We start from the raw sequence: 12,723 nt of genomic DNA, 5'->3' as shown, positions 1-12,723 counted from the left end.
TTCCATTAAGACTTTCAAAAAGGATGCCAGATATTTAGGTAAAATTATTCCAGTTTTTTAACAATCGATGCCAGAACCAAATGGGCCAAAATTTTGCCATGAAGCATAATTATGTAAGATTTGGCCACATTGGTTGAGTGACGTGCCGTGAGTGAGTGCGCTCTGAAACTGGAATACCCCCTCTATACCAAAACTCTTGAGGATCGATATCACATGATTTCTTATAGAGAGGCGAAAAAAGAGGAGAGACTGAAAACAAGCCAGAAAATAATATTTAATTTACGGGGTTTTCTGTGAATCATATTCTATACCATTTACCACATTCCCAAGATAAAATATGGCGCTTAACGAAGAAGATGTTCAAAAACAGGTGCATCAGCGTATTCATTTGTTAGCTAGGCAATTGGCTAGGCCTAGGCCTACAATAGCTAGATACTACTTACTGGGCCTTCCCTAGTATAGGAGGCTACGCGGTCACAGTGCATTTGGCCGCCGGTTATGGAGAGCCCAAATTGATTCAGGGACGATTTGGCCCTGAGACGATTCGGCCCACTTTTGGGCCGAAACATACGTCTCACTTTAGACCAAATTTATATACATTTTTTTGGTATTTATCAAGTTTTTAAAAGTGTTTAACAATCCGTATTTTATTGATAATGATATTGACAAAGTTGATATAATATATATAATAAATTACTAACAAAACGTAATTTTATATTCAATTAATTACTTCAAAAACCTTATTTATTTCTTGCATTCGCCAAGCGGCCAACACAGAGCCTAACTTGTTTAACATCGTTCGCGTGACTAAAAAAATGATCATTTTCGACAATGTTTTCAAAATGTTTGCTTTATTGCATCTTTATCCTTTAGTAGTGCTACCCCATAGTTTCTCTGAAAATAAAGTTTGGGGAAAAAGCTTATTTTATGCTCATAAATGCATATCAAAGCCGATAAATGTAAGTGTACCGAATCGTCTAAAAAAAAAGATGAACACGACTTTTTATAAACATATTTATTATTAATAATATCAGTAAGTAATATCTAATAGTTTACCATCTATTTTATTAATACTAATAATAGGCCTACTACTACTATCTATTGAATCAAGCTTATTTAAGTATTTAGGCCTATATAAATGTAAACGTCCCTAGCTTGGGCAAAAATCTCCCCTGAAATGTCCCTGGGCCAGATTTAATAATATTTACTAATTATTTTTTAAACACAGATAGAACATATGATGGCTTTTATAAACCAAGAAGCTGTAGAGAAAGCTGATGAAATTGATACTAAGGTAATTATTAGTAATTACAAGGATGTACAGTAATTTTGCTTGTGGGTCCTGCTAATCTTTGCCTGGCAGGGACCGGTATCGCCTGATAGGGTTTTATGATATAAAATGATATAAAAGGTACATGCTAACATATATAATGTTATTGTGATATTTAATTGTATGTTTTCTACATTTTTAAATATAAAAACTGGAAAAAAAAAAAAATGTTTTTTCCGCCCTCTATGATATTGATAAGTGATCTGTTGTTGTTGTTGACACATTGTGACGAATGAACAATTTAACAATCATTTTAATTTTTTTCTGGAAAGAAAAATATATCTAAGTTAAATTTATTTCTAAAGCATCTTAATAACATGTACTTGGCATTTTTTAACCAGGCGATACCAGGCTCTTACCTGGCGTACCGGATCCTACCGAAGGATACCGGGCGAAAATTCCATTCAGACTACCCACACCCCCCAAAGAAACCTTAAGTTTCAAACATTACTGAATTAGTTGAATAAGTTTGATCATAAAAAATGTTTATAAAATCTAAAAGTATTAACTAAAAATATACTTGTTATAAACATTTTTTTTAATCAATATTTATTGACATTTCTGTTGACAGGCTGAAGAAGAATTTCAGATTGAAAAGGGTCGCCTAGTACAAAATCAACGAGTGAAGATTTTAGAGTATTACGAGCGTAAAGAAAAAAACCTGGAACTTCAACGAAGAATGTACGTCCTTATTGTATTAAGCTCTATCTACACTATCAAACTAGTTTGACAAAAAAAGTGTGAATATGGTAGTGATATGCCCAAATATGGTGATATGACATCATCATGCCCATATCACATTTTTTGTCACATAAATATTGTAGATAGTTTTATATTACTGTACTCTCGATAGTCCAGGTGCCTAACAATACATCTCTTTAATTATACAGAAACAAAAAATCCATATACACCCTACCACAGTTTTCTTTTTTATTTAACAACCAGCCAGTGCATATAAGTGATGATATATATTTTAATTGGTAAAAAATATATAATTTTACAGGCATAGAGAAACTCTAAACTGCCCGGTGATATACTAATTAATTTTTAAACGGTTAAGGAAAGGCCATCCCAACTGAGATTCGAACCTGGAACCTCCTGCTTCATGTGCTGATATCCTAACCATTAGACCACTGGTATATATACTGTGTATACCCTGTGTATATTTTTTTATTTATATTTATTTATTTTAAATCCAAAGGTAAATTACTGAAAAAATGACAATGGCTGGATCTAAAAAAAAAAGCTAAATAAAAACGATAAAGTAAAACAGCCAGAAAAGTTAGCAGAGCTTTCGGGCAACACTAGCCCTTCATCAGTGCAAGTGATTATTTATTATAAAATATCTATTTATGTTTACTTGTACTGAATATATTTTTTTTTTCACTACAGTGAATTGTCCACTAGTCCACATAATTTCACTGCACCTGCACATGGATCATTTTCGCCAGTGTAGCATAGCAAAAAGCTAGACATTTTGAAAATTGTGTAGCAAAAAATACAATACAAAACTATGTTTCTCGACTTAAAAATCAGTTTGATTAGCAATATTGCTAAACAAAATTTTTAATGAAATTTTTCCCTGCTGCAAAAATGTATTTTAATACAATATCTTATAAATAACCTTTGACCTTTGTTTCATGCAGCCAGCAATCTAATATGCTGAATCAAGCCAGACTGAAAGTTCTGAAAGCACGTGAAGATCACGTGGACCAGCTTTTAGAAGAAGCTAGGAGACGACTTGGAGAAGTCACGTTAGACAAGTCTCGGTATTCTCAAATCCTTGAAGGTCTTCTTCTACAGGGTCTCTTTCAACTGTTGGAACCAGCTGTTGTAGTGGTCTGTCGGCAAGCTGATGTCTCAATTGTTGAAGTATGTCAATAATTTTATTTCCATTTGTCTTTTCACTAGTTTTTGGATAAAGCTTGGTTCCCATTAGGGCATTTTAAAAACCTTTTTTCCTGGTGGAACCTGTCTTAAAGCTCTCTTAGCTTATTTGATTTCTCCAGATGCAACGCACAAACTATTTGCTACATATTTTGTTATCAAGTGTATATAAATAAAGAAATGAATGGACCTGGACACAACACAAGGTCGTAAGCGATTGACCAATCACAAGCGCTGGATTATTCAAAATTATTGTTTGTCATTGGTTAAATCGCTTATATTGTCCTTGCGTTGTATCCTAGCGGGAACCAAGCTTATACTGCCACAATATTTTGATTAGAAAATTTAAAATAAAAAATTTAGTTATCATACAATACCTTATTTAAAGGGTAGCTCAAGTTTAAAGCCCCATTCCCTACGTTTTTTAGATCTAATTTAAGATCACAAACTATATTTAATGTAAAAATAATACTATATGGTCCTATTGCGATAACTTTTTTCGTCTTTAAACGGTTAAAAATGTGAAAAATAAATCGATTTTAATAATTATAGCGGCCCGCTATAAATCCCAAAATGCATTGCGCGCGGATTGATATTGTTGTTTTTCACCTGTAATTCGCCCACTTTTCGATCGATCGTGAAGCCAAAACAAATGGAAGACTCCTAACTTTTCAGCGAAAATACCGGGTTTTCCCCAATTTGTATCAACGGAGTCTGGCAAAAATAGAAAGATAATCAATGCAGCAACTATACAACGTCAGGCTAGGTATATAGCTAGCGTACGATGTTCGTACGTTACCGATGTTTACCAGCTAGGCCTACAAAACTAAGCCTAGCTAGGCTAGGCCTGAGACCGTCCACGAGAGGTCGATCGCCGCGAGCTACTTAGGTAGTGCATTGTTTCTCACTTTTTATCATAATTTACCATAAAACGTACATTTAAGACAAGGAAAGACATGGTTTAATGTTTTTAAAGTGATATATATGTATTATTTTCCAAAAAACGTCCAAAATTGCAGGGAAGGGGTCTTTAAGCTTTCTATTGTCATAAAATATAAACCTAAGCTGTTGAGTGTCAAGAAATAATTCCTTTTTTTGGTGCTACAGGACTTTTCATAATGGAATTATAAGATTGAAATTTTACAGATTTTCAACTATAAAACTGTCAACTGGGTTACCATTTGTAATTCATTCATCATTCATTTTTTTATTTCTGAATACCATGATATACCTGCCAACTTTGTCAGTGGCCAATGTGTGAGATAATAAATTGTAAAAATTGTATATAGCGCCCTCTGTGTTATTTTAACTCAAAATAATTGTAAAAAAATGTTATTGTTGTTCGATTTATAAAGCGCTTATATAATTACAATCAAAAGATTGTCCCAAAGTGCTGAGAGAAAAAACAGAAAGAAATATACGCCCACTATGTTTTAATTTTCACTGAATTTATTTGGCTTCTTATACTACATTAACCATCCATGCATTAACCATAAATACGAATAAACAAGCTAATTATGGTCAAATTAATTAAATAATGTGTATTTGCCTATTTTTCCTTCAAAATAGGCAAGTTAATTTCAAAATAATGTTTTTTCAGAATATTTTTATGGATGCGTGAGGCATAAAAATCTGCCTTAGACTCGTGCATTTTGTGTGAGAGTTGGCAGGTACACCATGATCACATAATATATTTGTAGCAAATAAAAAATTGTTGTACAGCAATATTACACACACACAAATATGACACAAAAAAAAGCACATACAGTACAGTAGTGTATATGAATTCTTGACATTAATAAATATACAATATTTTAAAATGAGTCAATTTAATTAATTTCTTTTTTAATTTAATCTAATTTAATTTGTCTTTATTACCACAAATTTTAAATGGCTGAGCCCCTGCATCTAGTATCTGCCTCAGACTAGTCAAGGATGAGAGAAGCCCTTGTGTTAGGACCAACCAACATGCTTATTCAGATGAATGTAAAACTAATTGACATTGTCGTTCATGACAGACGTCAGACATAAACTTATGAATATTGTTATAACCATTACATCCACTATTCTGTATTGACGTAAACTAAATTAGGCATGTGGGCGATTTCTAGTAAATATAGCATCATCAGATGTGATTTGAAGAATTTGGTAGGCTTGTAACAAATAACATTTTAAAAATTCAACATTAATAATGATGAGAGGATGATTAATAATGAAATATTAATAATAATAATAATAATAATACCAGCTTCTTAGTAATTATTAAAATCTGTTCCTTCCCGGAAAATTTAACATTAATAATTTATTTTTTTATTTTTTTATCTGTTAGTGTTAGGTCGGCGTTAAACGGACGAAAACAACGGACGTTGTTCTTCCGTTGTACGCGTTAGATAGTAAATTCAATTTCATTGTACAGTATTAACCATGATACGCTCTGCTATATATTAACGCATTTAAAAGTCTATTAACGGAGTAAAAAAATTTGGGCACGCTCCCTTAGGTCTAATACAAATAGTACTGGAAGTCTCCTTCCCCCCAAGTGTAAAACTGAACGATACCAAAGGTCTGCCAGAACTACGATTGTTAAGTTTATTAATGCTATTCTGATATGGGTAGATTTCCATAATTATTTCTCACTTTCTCGTTGCCGTTTTAACTTTTTATATAATAATTTTAATAATGTATAATGGGTCATTCCATGTCAAATCACCCAATGGGTTAAACCCTACTTTCTTCAAATTTGCTCAAATTTGGTTTTTGGGTTATTTTTAACTAAAAACCCTGAAATTTTTAATTTGAGCGCCATACGACCAACGGTTCGCGCGCTACGCGCCGTCGTTTCTTCGCGATTTTGCGCAAAATCGACGCGGCGGACTATACTTAAATGACCGTATCTCCGTAACGTGTGGACCGATTTTGTTGTGATAGGTATCTTTGGAAAGCTAATTGTTAAAGCTATCCAAATCTTCTATTTACTTTTGAGATAGAACTATTTAAAAGATGTATAACTTATTCTATTCCATTTGACCTAGGATTTGACCTTGTGGGACAAATATTTTTTAGATGAAATTTTGTGAAAATTATCTCCTACATGATATTTACATACCGTCTATTTCGGTGTATAAGTTGCACTTTTGACACGCAAATTTGACCTCTAAATTAAGGGTGCGTCTTATACACCGAACATAAATGCCTCACCACACACAGTGTACATATCGTCACCTCGTTGGCTAGGCCTGAGTAGGCTAGGCCTAGCTACAGTGTACTAACGTAACGGCAACCTGCTTCTGTCTAGTTTTCAAGGCATTTTAGCGTGATGTTATACTAAATATGATGAAAAGATTTGTTTATTATAGAGCTGTTTTAGGCTTTTCCGATAAAATTTCATTTGTAAACGTTTACGATTGGAATAGGCCTAGTATTTATTTATAGTTATACGCACGATCGCCGACCACCGTACCCCCAGCGCAAGCCCTTCTTGGCGGCCACATGTTGTACGGTATTCGACTAGTATATTCTCCAGTTGATTATAGCATGGACCTAGCGTACACACTTCTCGAATACATAGATACTAATCGAATACGATTGTCCGTGAAAACGTGCGCCCTCTCGAAATAATCGAGCGAGGCTAGCCCACACACGTGCGTGTTACACACACGGTCATGCACTCGATGTTGCGGGTGCGAAACTCATGAATAACAAGTTAGAAACAACTTGTTGAGGCTGGGCGCGGCCGAGCCTAGGTAAGAAAAAACCTAAATAAAGGACGCCGTTGTAGATATAACAAAATATAGTATTACAATAATATTGATTACAACATTGTTTTGATGAAATATAAGGTGCGTCTTATACATCGACGATATAAAAAATACCGATATTTTACTCTCAGTTATATCACTACCAAATTTACCTCTTAATACTATGGGTGTCACTCTCAAGACTATAACAATGCTTTAATTATATTTTCATGCTCCATACAAAATAATTATTACTTAGGTAAACATCTGTACACCATTTGATTACCCCATTTGGTTAGCCAAGGATGTACAGTTTATGGCACTCTTTTCACACTTTCAAGCAAATTGAATCATTTTTTTTGTTTGATGATAACTTTGAAAACATTGATTGTTCTTTGCTGTTCATCATTATTTTACATTTTTGTTCATTGTATTTTGTTCATTTATTTCTTAGTAGTTTTTATGATTAAGTTCGTGTTAGTAATATAAATTCTGTATAAATATCACCTCATAAAATTCTGTACTGAATTGTTCATAATATTGAGCTTTATTGATATTGAATTCTGTCAGTTATTATTTGTTAGACCATAATTAGACAAATGAAATATCGATTTGGTCGTAATAAGTTGTCTTATTATCAACAGATGATTGAAATTTATATTTTGCGCAAAATCGCAAAGAAACGACGACGCGTAGCGCGCGAACCGTTGGTCGTATGCCGCTCAAATTAAAAATTTCAGGTTTTTTGGCTAAAACTAACCCAAAAACCAAATTTGGGCAAATTTGAAGAAAGTAGGGTTTAAAATGTCATTTTTTTTGGGTGATTTTGTATGGAATGACCCATATACTAATAATAATCTTAAATAATAATAATAATAACAACGTACTTAATTTTATGAACGAATAATATTGTATTTTATGTTTATAATATATAGTTTTTTTTCTATACTGTTTATAATTGTGCATCTTTTACTTTAAATTATATATGTATATTGGTTGTAAACAAACGTTATCAGCCAATTAAATTAATTCATTGACGATTTTTAGAAGTCTGATACTGTATTTGCACAAAGTGTCTAGTAATTGTCTTTTTATGATGTTAGTCCATCATCATTTGTATTTTAAATAGATTCCAGCTCAAGTATATATGAAACGCCATGTGTGCCATATCTTTTTACTAATAAATTAGTTGAATCACTTTCTCAATAAAAAATTGTCAATTTTTTTTAAGGGTGTAATCGATAAAACAATAGAAAAATACAAAGAAGCAACTAAGAAAGATGTGAGTGTTACCGTTAGTAAGGATCATCATTTAGGAGCTCACGTGTAAGTTATACATTAATGTTATATGTTAATTATTATTTGTCATACATTTTGTTCATTAAAGACCCATTCACTACAATTTTTGACGTTTGTAAAAATAATGCATATATTCCTTGTCTTGAATGTACTGTATGTTTTATGCTAAATTATGATAAAAAGAGAGAAACAATGCACCACCTAAAGTAGCTCGCGGCGAATGACCTCTCGTGGACGGTCTTTTAGTTTTGTAGGCCTAGCTGGTTAACATCGGTAATGTACGAACATCGTATGATTGAAATTGAGCTATAGGCCTTGCCTGACGTTGTATAGTTGCTGCATTAATTATCTTTCTGTTTTTGACTCCGTTGATACAAATTGGGGAAACCCAGTATTTTCGCTGAAAAGTTAGGAGTCTTCTATTTATTTTTGGCCTCACGATCGATTGATCGAAAAGTGGGTGAATTACAGAAGAACAGAACTCAATAGGACCATATAGTATTTATGTTTACATTAATGTAGTTTGTGACCTTAAATTAGATCTAAAAAAACGTAGGAAATGGGTCTTTAATTTTGTCACTTCTGTTGCTATCGTCATCTTGCATACCAGCCAATTGCTGCAGTTCGTGTTCTTCATGTATTACAAATTTATAATTGGAAGCAAATTAATTAATCATGCTGTTTTCAATTCAATATTTTTTTACAGTTCTGGTGGTATTGAGTTACTGGCTCAAAATGCAAAGATAAAAGTTAGCAATTCTCTTGACAGTAGACTAAACCAGATCAACCAGCAGGTAGGCAAATAATCAAATTCAGGACGGTATGGCCACGAGCAATTCAGCCCACTTGGTGAGACAAATAGTCCCGGACCGAATTGTCTCGCTACCAAATAATCAATATCAATCAATCACAGTTTACTAGTAAATCATGGGTTTATAATGCATAGATTTATCTCCAAAAGGCTGGTTGACATCTGTGATATCAATATACCAGTACCAATATCTAGACAATTTAGTTAGAGTAGATGACTTATTGGTCAGAGTAAAGTGGAAAAATCGATTTAATTATGTGAAAAGCCACACGGATAAAAGTTGTTGGACATCGTCCCCATATGTGTACATAATGTAAAAATACCATTGACAGCAACTTTATCCTGTAAGTTGCCCCAGACAGTAGCCCAAAAAAGGCTGTTGGGCCATACAAGATTTAAGCATGAGAAAAAGCCACACAGCATATTGTTATAACTTTCCATTGCAGGGGATATACGAAAATACCATTGACAGCAACTTTATTCTGTACGTTGCCCAAGACAGTAGCCTACACATTCCCCAGCCACTACAAGATTTAACCACACTGATAATTTGTTTTGCATTGTAATTATTACCCTTGGGATATACGAAAATACCATTGAGATATAAAAAATACATGTTAGCCAGCAGCAATGTTTTCCCCAGACAGTAACCCAAACAATTACTATCAACCTATACTAAAATTTAAGCGTGTGAATAGACGACTAATTCCACTTACAATACGAAAATACTCATGACAGCAACTTTAATCTCTAAGTTGGCCCAGACAGGTTTCATCATGTGAAGAGCTAACATGGCTTATTCTTTTTTATTGGAACTGTACACATTCGGATACACTCATGACAGGCTACAACTTTATCCTGTTAGCTTCTGAATTTTCGATGTAGCATACGCCAATTATGATATCATAACTCAAAAGCACTGATCTTGAGTTTAGTCAGTGTCCAGGTTTACTAACATGCAATTCGAAAGAATAGTGCTTTTACTAAACGGACTTGCTTTAGTTATTCCTCTATCACGATATCTTATATAGCCATAGCTTTAATTCCGCATAATATCTATTTTACTGCCCCCTGTGAGTACACACCCTTGCCCAGAATCCGCATCCGCTGAATTTGGGATTTATAATGATGGGATGGTCACTAAGTGCCTCGATGGGCCATCGCTACCACTAAACATTGACAGGAGAATAAGAACCAGGAAACGTTATATTTGATGTGATCCTGATAACTTATATGAAGAAAATGTGGCCTGTAGTCGGATTTTGGTTCTGATACAGATAGTTATGTAGGCCTATAACATAGATACAGTATGTAAGCAATCCATGGAATGATGATGGGACAAAGAAGAAGAAGACAATGATAATTAAGAAATTTAGTCATTCGACACATTAAATCATTTAGGCATCTATGTTTTTAAATGATTCATCTTATATTTTAGGGTTAATCTGTGACACAATGTATCCCGAAGGGTCAGATCTAATGCCGTATGTTTTCACATAATTACCATATATCTATATTATACTGTAATTATTATAATTTCGTATAGCTCAATGTGTAACAGTTAAAAAAAAGAATTAGCCGTTGTTTTCGATTTATTAAATCTTGTAGAGGACCGGAATCGGAAATTTGAGACATTGCTGTCGATGGTATTTTCGTATAGGCCTATCCCAAAGTCATGGGTAATAGATACAATCCAAAAGGAACTAGCTGTGTGACTCTTCGAGTTATTAAATCTTGTAGGGGGTGAATCGGAAATTGTTTGGATACTGGGCTACTGTCTGGGGCAACTTACTGTACAGGATAAAGTTGCTGTCAGTGGTATTTTTGTGCATCCCAATGTGTTACAATGCAAAAGGAATTAGCCGTGTGGCTCTTGACGTGAATAACACCATTGGTCACTTGAGGCTACTGTCTCGGGCAACTTACAGGATAAAGTTGCTGTCATTGCAGTTTTAGCATTGTATACACATATGGGGACGATGTCCAACAACTTTTTTCTGTGTGACTTTTCACATGATTAAATCGATTTTTTACCCCCCTTATTTGGTGTCCCCAGGGAAAATTTACAGGATAGGACCCGGCAGCAATATTGATTATTGAATCTTAGCCATATATCTACATAATCGGCCCATCAAACCTTTTGTGGCTTTTCAAATGAATAAATTCTCTGTTCTAATTTGAGGTGGTCCCTTATTGAAGCTGTTAAGTTACAGTACAAATATTTAAGTTTAATATTTGCTCAATTTTTTTATGTTGCTAGTTCATCAGTCTGTATTTTGATAGTATTTCATATATATATTTTATAAACATCACAGGCACCGAATAAATTCTAAATCGCTCGGTGATATACTGAAATTTAATTAATTAATTTGAAACGATAAGATGAGGAAATCTGTGAGAATGAGAAAAAGTCGCCCCAACCGAGATTCAAACTCAGAACCTTCTGCTTGATATGCAGCTGTCCTAACAATTAGACCACTGGGGCTTTCATGGTATTGTTCAAACCTGATTGGAAAGCGACTCTCGTCGTGGTATGGCGGAACAGCACTAGTTGTATGTACGTGCACCAGTGATCAAATAGCTACGCCCTCATCTTTCAGTATTTCATTTTACATATATATTTAAATATTTAAACAATTTTATTTTTAGATGTTACCACAGATACGAACAGCTTTGTTTGGTGCTAATGAAAACAGGAAGTTTCTTGATTAGATGCTAACGAGCGAGTGAAACATCCTTGAATCATCCTCTAAGAAGTTGTGACATATACCTGGCAATTAATATAAATAAAGTTATATAGATATATTATATGGTGTAGACTTACTTTCTTGGGAGTTCATTAATCTTTTAGGTATACAAACTAGAATTCTTGAGTACTTTTTCAAATGAAATTAGAATTGTCAATCTGGTTTTATTATTGTATTCGACTGTGGGTGGTATAATAGTTATAAATGATTGTATTAGAAAAAATATGGTATAATATAGTATGTGGGAGTTTAATGTAAATTTGGTCATACCTGTAAAGATGGAATATTATTGTTTGAACTTATAGTCAAGTATTATTGTACTGTTATTTTATGTTATGCATCAATTATATTTTGGTATCTTTATTCATCAAAAAGTATATACATAAAACAATTCATGGCAGTATAAACTGAATTGCGAACTGAGTAGTTAAATACATTATACAAAATATACAGAATTAAACACAATGAGCAATATGAAGATTAATACAATAGTTAAGTTACGGTACATCAATTGGTTTATTTAGTGGTAGCGTGGGGGTATTTGTCATAGTACTGTGAATACTGCACTTCTACCGGAAAGGTAAGTCTACTATCACAGTAGTGAAAGTGCATCTCGGCAGATGATATTGCTCGATGCTCTCTGGAAGTTAGTGTTTATTTATTTATTTATTGACCTCCGAGCAAAGCTTAACTCTGCTTAGGCCTTTCATTTTTCTTACGTATGTTGTAATATCTTTCTGTAAATGTTGGTCAAATAATTAAAAAATCATATGCATTGAAAAAATAAACCATTTTAAAATCTAAATGTGGTCTTTTGCCAAATGTTGTTAATAATATATAATATAACTAGAAAGCCACTCCGAGAGTGCATACCTCCGCCTACTGTAAAATTCTCCTACATAAGATTTCTCC

The 12,723-nt window shown here is 33.5% G+C and overlaps 1 protein-coding gene across 1 annotated transcript; it reads left to right on the top strand.

Annotated features, from left to right (window-relative positions):
• The first annotated feature begins 213 nt into the window (after nt 1–213).
• On the top strand, nt 214–12,616 carry LOC140040971 (V-type proton ATPase subunit E-like). The gene is made up of 7 exons (XM_072087282.1): nt 214–370; nt 1,229–1,294; nt 1,902–2,011; nt 2,977–3,202; nt 8,186–8,280; nt 8,960–9,047; nt 11,714–12,616. The coding sequence occupies exons 1-7, from the start codon at nt 338–340 to the stop codon at nt 11,774–11,776; spliced, it is 681 nt and encodes a 226-aa protein (XP_071943383.1). The 5' UTR covers nt 214–337; the 3' UTR covers nt 11,777–12,616.
• The last annotated feature ends 107 nt before the right edge of the window (nt 12,617–12,723 follow it).

The sequence above is a fragment of the Antedon mediterranea genome, chromosome 2 (genome assembly GCF_964355755.1).
Source record: "Antedon mediterranea chromosome 2, ecAntMedi1.1, whole genome shotgun sequence".
NCBI lineage: Eukaryota > Metazoa > Echinodermata > Crinoidea > Comatulida > Antedonidae > Antedon > Antedon mediterranea.
This window is presented reverse-complemented; position numbering and strand designations above follow the sequence as displayed.

Coding starts and splice junctions, on each gene's coding strand:
- LOC140040971 (XM_072087282.1), top strand. CDS start 338: ATGGCGCTTAACGAAGAAGATGTTCAAAAACAG. Junction 371..1,228: donor AAGAAGATGTTCAAAAACAG/GTGCATCAGCGT, acceptor TTTTAAACACAG/ATAGAACATATGATGGCTTT. Junction 3,203..8,185: donor CTGATGTCTCAATTGTTGAA/GTATGTCAATAA, acceptor ATTTTTTTTAAG/GGTGTAATCGATAAAACAAT.